General features: G+C 48.3%; 1 protein-coding gene across 1 annotated transcript in view; it reads left to right on the forward strand.

The window, feature by feature from the left end:
* The window catches only part of hiw (MYC binding protein highwire), a 116539-nt gene that overhangs the window by 81086 nt on the left and 25453 nt on the right, over positions 1-10000 (forward strand). The window contains exons 43-50 of the mRNA XM_080280059.1: positions 1-16; positions 1164-1346; positions 2329-2505; positions 3101-3307; positions 4367-4558; positions 5076-5310; positions 6107-6247; positions 9547-9663. The exon at positions 1-16 is cut by the window's left edge and continues 207 nt beyond it. Coding sequence (XP_080136185.1) covers positions 1-16; positions 1164-1346; positions 2329-2505; positions 3101-3307; positions 4367-4558; positions 5076-5310; positions 6107-6247; positions 9547-9663 — 1268 coding nt within the window. The remainder of the gene's footprint in view (positions 17-1163; positions 1347-2328; positions 2506-3100; positions 3308-4366; positions 4559-5075; positions 5311-6106; positions 6248-9546; positions 9664-10000) is intronic.

The raw sequence follows: 10000 nt of genomic DNA on the forward strand, positions 1-10000 counted from the left end.
CGTGCCCTCGTTAAAGGTTGGTGGAAGTCTGTCTATCTATCTATCTGTCTGTCTGTCTGTTTATCTCTCCATCTGTCTATCTATCTATCTATCTATCTATCTATCTCTATTTATCTATCTACCCATCTATCTGTCTCTGTCGTTCGTGTGTTATTGTTAAAGGTGAGAGTGGAAGTGTCTATCTATCTATCTGTCTGTCTGTCTATCTGTTTATCTATCTATCTATCTATCATTACTATCCTGACACGAGTATAACGAGATGAGAGTGTCTATCTATCTATTTATCTATCTATCTGTCTGTGTCTATTTATCTATCTACCCATTTATCTATCTACCCATCTATCGTGCCATCGTTGAAGGTGAGTGTGGAAGTGTCCGTCTATCTATCTATCTGTCTATCTATCTCTGTCTACTTATCTGTCTATCTATCCATCTGTCTATCTATCGTTCGTGTGTTATTGCAAAAGGTGAGGTTGGAATTGTCCGTCTATCTATCTGTCTATCTATCTATCTCTATCCATCTCCATCATCTGTCTATCTATCTTGTCTATCTATCTATCTATCTGTCTGTCTATCTATCTGTCTATCTATCTATCTGTCTATCTACAATACGAGTATGTCTGTCTCTCCGTCTGTTTATTGTTAGGGAGAAATGTGAGAGACTGACGAGGAGAGTGTATTTGAGTGAGGTGGAGAGGGGGAGACCAAGGATGAGATGAAGGATTGGAGAGGTATATGAGAGAAGTTGGGGGGATGGAGAGTGAGAGACTAACTAGGAGAGTGTATTTGAGTGAGGTGGAGAGGGGGAGACCAAGGATGAGATGGAGGGATGGAGTGGAGAGGCATATGAGAGAGGGAGGTGTGAGCTGGGGGGAGGGAGAGTGAGAGACTAACTAGGAGAGAGTGAGTGAGATGCAGATGAGATGGAGGGATGGAGTGGAGAGGTATATGAGAGAGGGAGGTGTGAGCTGGGGGTAGGGAGAGTGAGAGACTAACTAGGAGAGTGTGAGTGAGATGGAGGGATGGAGTGGAGAGGCATATGAGAGAGGGGGCTGCGAGCAGGTGCAGAGGGAGTGTGGGGGGCATGAGAGACTAAGAAGGAGAGCGTGACGTAAACGATGCGACGGATGCGACGCGATACATATTCTCCGCGCCCCCCACAGGTCGAAGTGGTCGCCGTTCCAGCCAGCATGGGGGAGGAGGGCGGCCTCGGAAAGCCGCGTCGAGTCAGCCAGAACATCCCTGACAACATGACCTTCGGAGGACACCCACAGCCGACCCTAGAGGTGCCATACCAGGTGTCGATCAAGGATAAGATGTGCTACTGTGCCATTACCATGATTAAGGTGCGTAGAGGTGGAAAGAGAGAGAGAGGTAGAGGTAGAGAGAGAGGGAAAGATAGATAGATAGATAGATAGGTGTCGATCAAGGATAAGATGTGCTACTGTGCGCATACTATGATTAAAGTGCGTAGAAATGGAGAGAGAGGATGAGAGGGAGGTAGAGAGAGAGAGGTAGAGGTAGAGAGAGAGAGAGAAAGAGAGGTAGAGAGAGAGAGAGAGAGAGATAGATAGGTGTCGATCAAGGATAAGATGTGCTATTGCGCCATTACCATGATTAAGGTGCGTAGAAATGGAGAGAGAGGTAGAGGTAGAGAGAGAGAGAGGTAGAGAGAGAGATACATATATACATTGAGAGATATAGTTTGATGGGTAGATGGATAGTTAGATAGATAGATAGATAGATAGGGAGAGAGATTGATAAATAGATTGATTGATAGATAGATAGATAGGTGGGTAGAGATAGAGAGAGAGAGGTAGATAGATAGATAGGCAGATAGATAGATAAAGTGATTGGTAGAGAGAGAGACATACATTGAGAGATAGATTGATAGGTAGATAGATAGATAGATAGACAGAGAGAGAGATACAGTACATACAGAGAGAGAGAGATTGACAAGTAGATAGATAGATAGGTGGATAGTTAGATAGATAAATAGATAGATAGATAAATAAATACTTTAAATAGATAGATAGATTGATAGATAGATAGGCAGAGAGATAGATAGATTTATGTGTGTGTTGTTCCAGGGGGATGTTTATTGTTATTGTTATTATTATTATTATTATTATTATTACTATTACTACTACTACTACTACTACTACTACTACTACTGATACTACTACTACTACTACTACTACTACTACTACTACTACAACCACAACCATCATCATCATCATCATTACTCTTACCACCACCACTTATTACTATTATTATTATTATTATTATTACTACTACGACCACTACTACTACTACTACCACCACCAGGCGTACGAGAACTACTCCTTCGAGGAATTACGCTACACCTCCCCAGCCATCCGACGCCCCACGGAGAATATGTTAGTGCGGAGCAACAACGATGGGACCTACTCGTGTAATTGGACTCCAGGAGCGACAGGATGGTACTCCCTCCACGTCACCATCGATGGCTACCAGCTGGAGGAGGTACGGAGGGAGGGAGGGAGAGAAACAGGAGAGGGGGAGGGAGGGAGAGAGGTTGTGGGTAGATTTGGAGGTTGAGACAGACAGACACTGGATGGTACTCCCTCCACGTCACCATCAATGGCTACCAGCTGGAGGAGGTGTGGAAGGAGGGAGAGAAACAAGAGAGGGAGAGGGAGGGAGGGAGGGAAGAAGGAGAAATGAGAGGGGAAGGATTGGAAAGAAAGGGAAGTTGTATGGAGAGAGGGAAGGATTGGAGATGGAGAGAGAGAGAGGGAAAGGGAGGGAAGGAGGGAGGGAGGGAGGGAAGAAGAAATGAAATGGGAAGGATTGGAAAGAAAGGGAAGATGTATGGAGAGAGAGGGAAGGAGGGAGAGAGAGAGAGAGGGAGGAAAGGAAGGAGGGAGAGAGAAAGAGGGGGGAAGGAAGGAGGGAGAGAAAAGAGAGAGAGAGAGGGAGGGAGGAAAAAGATGAGAGGAAGGACTGAGAAGAAAGGGAAGATGTATGGATAGAGAAAGGGAAGGAGAGAGAGACAGACAGACAGAGAATGATAATAATGATAAGGAAGAAGTAGTTATTATTATTATATCCGAACCAGACCTACAAGATGGAAGTTCGAGAGCCCCCCCAGGGTGTGACGCCCCCAGTCCAGAGCGCGGCACGAAAATCCTCCCAGCAGCCTTCGCGTCTTCGAAAGTTCGTACTGCAAAATAGTGCTGGACTGCGAATTCGAACGCACCCGTCTCTTCAAAGCGAGCAGATTGGTGTGGTGCATGTAAACGGCACGATTGCGTTTGTGGATGAGGTAAGGAGGGAGGGAGAGAGGGAAGAGGGAGGGAGGAGGGAAGAGGGAGAGAAGAGGGAGGGAGGTAACGTCAGAGTGAGTAGATTGGTGAATGATTGCGTTTGTGGATGAGGTAAGGAGGGAGAGAGGGAGGGAAGGGATGGGAGGGAAGGAGAGATGGAGGGAGAGAAGGTAGAGAGAGAGGGAGGAAAGGGAGGGAGGGAGAGATGAGTGAAAGTTGATTGAAAGAAGAGTGAGAATGAATTTAAGGAAGAAAAATGTGAGAGAGGTTATGTAGAGATGGAGAGGAAGGAAGGAAGGGAGGGATGGAGGGAAGGAAGAGAAAGAAGGAGGGAAGGAAGAGAAAGAGGAGGGGAGAGAGGAGGGAGGGAAGGAGAGAAGAGGGAAGGAGAGAAACATAAGAGTGAGCAGATTGGTGTGGTGCATGAGAATATCACGATTGCGTTTGTGGATGAGGTAAGGAGTGAGAGAAGGAAGGAGGGAGGGAGAGAGAGAGGAGAAATGGGGAGGAGGGAAAGGAGGGGTGGATAGAGGCGTGAAGGATGACTGAAAGAAGGGTGAAAGGAGAGAGGTTGTGTAAAAATGGAGAGGGAGAGAGGAAGGAAGGAAGGGAGAGAGGGAGGGAAGGAAGAGAAAGAGGGAGGGAGGGAGGGAAGGAGGGAGGGAGGAAAGTAGAGAAACAGAAGAGCGAACATATTGGTGTTGTGGATGAGGTAAGGAGAGAGAGAGAGGAGGGAAGGAACAAAAGGAGGGAGGAGGGAAGGAAGGAAAGGAGAGAGGAGGGCAGGAGGAAGGGAGAGTGGAGGGAAGGAAGGGGAGAGAGAGACTGTGTAGTGGGAGAGAGAGAGAGAGAAGTGAAGATTGAGAGAAGGATGGAGAGAGAGAGAGAGAGGTAGGAGGGAGGGAGGGAAGGTGAAGAGAGAGGAAGCAAAATGAGAGAGAGGGAGAAAGAGAAGGGGAGTGTGTGTAAGTATATGAAGGATAGTAATGATGATAATAATAATAATAATAATAATAATGATGATGATGGTGATGGTAGTGATGATGTTGATGTTGCAGGTGCACAATAGCGATGGAGTGTGGCTGCGGTTGAGTCCGGAGAGTGTGCGGCAGTATTGCAACGTCGGTGTGGGGGGCGCGTCCTCGCAGCACCAGGAAGCTTGGTGTTTACAGTACAACCAGCACCTCGGCAAGACTCTCCTCGTCCCCCTCGACCACCCCAAGACCATACTCGACCAGGTGTGTCTGTCTGTCTATCTATCTATCTGTCTGTCTATCTATCTATCTCTCTCTCTCTGTCTGGTGTTTACAATATAACCAACACCTCGGCAAGACTCTCCTTGTCCCCCTTGACCACCCCAAGACCATACTCGACCAGGTGTGTCTGTCTATCTATCTACCTACCTACCTACCTACCTACCTGCCTACCTACTCTGTCCTTCTACCTGTCAATATATCTATCTGTGAATGTATATATGTCTGTCCGTCTGTCTATCTATCTACTGTATCTATCTATCTACCTACCTACCTATCTACCTACCTACCTACTCTATCCTTCTACCTGTCTATCTATATATCTATGTGTTTGTGTGTGTCTGAATGTATTAACATTATCTATCTATCTATCTATCTGGCTATCATTCTATCTGTCTATCTATCTATCTATCTATCTGTCTGTCTGTCTATCTGTGTCTCTTATGATGATAATAATAATAATAATAATAATAATAATAATGATGATATTGATGGTGACGTCAATTCTCCGCAGGTCATCACCGACACCATAACTAGGCGAAGAGACACCACCCCACGCCGAGAGGGGCTGGGGCAGGGGGCGGACGGGGCGGAAGGGGGCGGGGGCGGGGCGGGCATGTACACAGTGGTGAAGTGCGGGGCGTCAGGGCACAACATCCGAAGCCAGCCGAGTCTGAAGGCCGCCCCTGTAGGGATGTTGGTGCTAGGGAACGTTATTACAGCGGATGGGGACGCGAAGAACAGCGATGGTGAGTGGGACTGGGGAGAGAGGGAGGGAGAGAGGCTGGAGGGAGGGAGAGAGGGAGGGAAGAAAGCCGGAGGAAAGAGAGAGAGGGAGGAAGAGTTATAAGATCGCTCCTGTAGGGGTGTTGGTGCTGGGGAACGTTATTACAGCAGATGGTGATATGAAGAATTGTGATGGTGAGTGGGACTGGGGAGAGAGGGAGGGAGAGAAGCTGGAGGGAGGGAGAGAGGGAGGGAAGAAAGCCGGAGGAAAGAGAGAGAGGGAGGAAGAGTTATAAGATCGCTCCTGTAGGGGTGTTGGTGCTGGGGAATGTAATTACAGCGAATGGTGATATGAAGAATTGTGATGGTGAGTGGGACTGGGGAGAGAGGGAGGGAGAGGAGCTGGAGGGAGGGAGAGGGAGAGAAAAGAAAGAGAGGTAAGAAAGAGGGAGAGTTTGAAGGCTGCTTCTGTTGGTATGCTTGTGTAGTAGTTGTAATAATAATAATAGTAGTAGTAGTAATAATAATAATAATACTGATAATAATAGTAATAGTAGTAGCAGCAGTAGTAGTGGTAGTAGTAATAATAATAATAATAGTAGCAGTAGTAATAATAATAATAATAATAATAATAATAATAGTAGCAACAGTAGTAGTGGTAGTAGTAGTAGTAATAATATTAATAATAATAATAATAGTAGTGGTAATAGTAATAATAATAATAATAGTAGTAGCAGTAATAATAATAATAATAATAATAATAATAGTAGCAGCAGTAATAATAATAATAATAATAATAATAATAATAATACTCTCCAGGCATGTGGGTTAGATTGGACTCGGAAAGCACACGAAAATACTGCTTTACGGATGGAGAGGCGTGGTCCCTGGCTGTCTCGCGCGCACACACCCTCTACCTCCAACGCGCACACACACACCCCTACACCGCCGCACATACAGGTTAGTTGCCATGTGCGTTTGAGGTTGGTTAGGTTAGGTGGAGGGGGAGGCCGAGGATGAGATGGAGGGATGGAGTGGAGAGGTATATGAGAGAGGGAGGGGGAGGCCGAGGATGAGATGGAGGGATGGAGTGGAGAGGTATATGAGAGAGGGAGGGGGAGGCCAAGGATGAGATGGAGGGATGGAGTGGAGAGGTATATGAGAGAGGGAGGGGGAGGCCAAGGATGAGATGGAGGGATGGAGTGGAGAGGTATATGAGAGAGGGAGGGGGAGGCCAAGGATGAGATGGAGGGATGGGATGGAGAGGTATATGAGAGAGGGAGGGGGAGGCCAAGGATGAGATGGAGGGATGGAGTGGAGAGGTATATGAGAGAGGGAGGGGGAGGCCAAGGATGAGATGGAGGGATGGAGTGGAGAGGTATATGAGAGAGGGAGGGGGAGGCCAAGGATGAGGTGGAGGGATGGAGTGGAGAGGTATATGAGAGAGGGAGGGGGAGGCCAAGGATGAGATGGAGGGATGGAATGGAGAGGTATATGAGAGAGGGAGGGGGAGGCCAAGGATGAGATGGAGGGATGGAGTGGAGAGGTATATGAGAGAGGGGGGTGTGAGCTGGGAGCAGGGCAGTGAAATGGCGGGGGACAGGGTGACATGGAGGCGATTTGTTTGTCTCTGGCCATATTATAGTTCCTGCATTTCAACAGGAAGTATGACCAGCACCTCTGAGCGCTGTAATGTACGGAGAGTCTGCCTAGTATGGAGAGTCTCTGTGTTATGGAGAGACGTGTAGCTTTGGGCGCCACTTTGAAACACCTGCACTTGTTGCCGACACCTCTAGTCTTTGCTAAAATGGGTTAGGAATGAGTCTCCTTGGTTACTAGTCAAATCTGCTGCACTGAAAGGGGTTAGGAATGAGTCTCCTTGGTTACTAGTCAAATCCGCTGCACTGAAAGGGGTTAGGAATGAGTCTCCTTGGTTACTAGTCAAATCCGCTGCACTGAAAGGGGTTAGGAACGAGTCTCCTTGGTTACTAGTCAAATCCGCTGCACTGAAAGGGGTTAGGAATGAGTCTCCTTGGTTACTAGTCAAATCCACTGTTGGTTACATACGCTGCACATTGGACTATGGCGCTATGTTTTCCAACTTCATCCGCTGATTTCAAAAGGCGCAGGCATTGGGCATAGTCTGTCTATCTATCTATTGCCAGACGCCTCAATCCCGTTTGGGGTGGCCACAAACAAATCGCCTCCAAGTCGCCCTGTCCCCCACCATTTCACTGCCCTGCTCCCAACTCACACCCCCCTCTCTCATATACCTCTCCACCCCATCCCTCCATCTCATCCTCGGCCTCCCCCTCCCTCTTACCCCCTCCACCTCACTCACATACACTCTCCTCATCAGTCTCTCACCCTCCATCCCCCCAGCTCACACCCCCCTCTCATATACCTCTCCACCCCATCCCTCCATCTCATCCTCGGCCTCCCCCTCCCTCTCTCCCCCCTCCACCTCACTCACATACACTCTCCTCGTCAGTCTCTCACCCTCCATCCCCCCAGCTCACGCCCCCCTCTCATATACCTCTCCACCCCATCCCTCCATCTCATCCTCGGCCTCCACCTCACTCACATACACTCTCCTTGTCAGTCTTTCTTGGGCATAGTGCATAAACGTAATCAGCGGCTGGCACACACACTACGCAGCGCTACCCTTGAGAAATCCTCTCCATGTTATATAGATTTTGGACAACAGGACCCATTCTGACCGTGCTGAAGGAGTCTTTTGCGAGGCTTTTCCGGCCATTTTAGAAGTGCTTGTCAATGAGTCGTTTGTGTTGTTCTGGGCCCGTTTAGCATTTAGTCAGCACATTACATCAAAGCACCACCATTTTGGACTGAAGTTCTTCATCCTTCGTGGTGGCAGAACTGGATATGTGCTGGATGGGATAGTTTATTCAGCAACAGGTATGGATGTGCCTAGTGCTGATCATCATGGTTTCCCAGCACCAGTAGTGATAGTTCTTATGGATGGGTATATCAACAGCACCACATCCGGTACGCTGACGGTGTTGACAAAATGCTGAACGTGGTACTGGGTTTTGTGGAACTGTCTGTGCGGGTTGAAAGAATATGCCATCTTTCCCTGAGAAAACTGGGAGAGGTTCTGTCCCAACCCAGAAATCTGTTAACACGTTGGCCCTCCTGTGACACGACAAGCGTAAGGTGTACACGACAAGCGTAAGGTGTACACGACACGCGTAAGGTGTACACGACAAGCGTAAGGTGTACACGACAAGCGTAAGGTTTACACGACAAGCGTAAGGTTTACACGACAAGCGTAAGGTGTACACGACATGCGTAAGGTTAACACGACAAGCGTAAGGTGTACACGACAAGCGTAAGGTGTACACGACAAGTGTAAGGTGTACACGACAAGCATAAGGTGTACACGACAAGCGTAAGGTGTACACGACAAGCGTAAGGTGTACACGACAAGCGTAAGGTGTACACGACAAGCGTAAGGTTAACACGTTGACCACAGTTCCTGAAGGGGTTAAGGAAGACACAGGCAGGACAGGCTTCAGGACCAGGGAACCCCCATGGAAGCCTCATGCTGTCAATGTCTGCCTCAACATGTGACTCATTGACAGGTCGGGCGCGCAGATATGGGAAGGCGTTTGTCTCCGTAAATCCCGTCAGTGGTACAAAAAGGCTTCTGGCAATGAATAGATAGACAGATAGGTGGATGAATAGATAGATTATGAGTGGAGAGGATGGAGGGTGAGAGACTGATGAGGAGAGTGTATGTGAGTGAGGTGGAGGGGGGAAGAGGGAGGGGGAGGCCAAGGATGAGATGGAGGGATGGGGTGGAGAGGTATATGAGAGAGGGGGGTGTGAGCTGGGGGGATGGAGGGTGAGAGACTGACGAGGAGAGTGTATGTGAGTGAGGTGGAGAGGGGAAGAGGGAGGGGGAGGCCAAGGATGAGATGGAGGGATGGGGTGGAGAGGTATATGAGAGAGGGGTGTGAATTGGGAGCAGGGCAGTGAAATGGCGGGGGACAGGGCGACTTGGAGGTGATTTGTTTGTGGCCACCCCAAATGGGATTGAGGCGTCTGGCAATAGATAAATAGATAGATGAAGATGACACAATATTAATCGACCCCATACCTATTTTCTCCACACTCATACACTCTCCTAGTCAGTCTCTCATTCCCCATCCCTCCATCTCATCCTCAGTCTCCCCCTCCACCTCACTCACACGCACTCTCCCAGTCAGTCTCTCATTCCTGTTTTCTCCGCACAGACACCAGCACTCTAGGGCCGCAAGGATTTGACTTCACGCACGCGGAGATCAGTCCAGTCTTCCGCCCCTTCCAACCATCTCCAAACACCAGTGATCCGTTTGTGTTTGGCGCCATAGGTGAGTGGATGGGTGGCGTGTTTGTTGGTGGGAGGGGTAGAGTGAGGATGAGAGGAGGAGTAGTAGCAGTGGTGGTGTTGGTGAGTGGACGAGTGGCACGTTTGTTGTGTCGAGGAGGGGTAGAGTGAGGACGAGAGGAGTAGTAGTGGTGGTAGTAGTAGTGGTAGGAGGAAGAGTAGTAGTAGTAGTAGAAGTAATAGTAGTTGTAGTAGCAGTATGGTGTACTATTGATGATGTTGATGATGATGATGACAATGATGATGATGGTGGTGATGATGATGATGATGATGATGATGATGATGATTATTGCTATTATTATTCAGTGACGAGCAGTTGG

This window comes from Coenobita brevimanus, chromosome 9 (genome assembly GCF_032717465.1).
Source record: "Coenobita brevimanus isolate Jiangsu-jjx chromosome 9, ASM3271746v2, whole genome shotgun sequence".
NCBI classification, from domain to species: domain Eukaryota; kingdom Metazoa; phylum Arthropoda; class Malacostraca; order Decapoda; family Coenobitidae; genus Coenobita; species Coenobita brevimanus.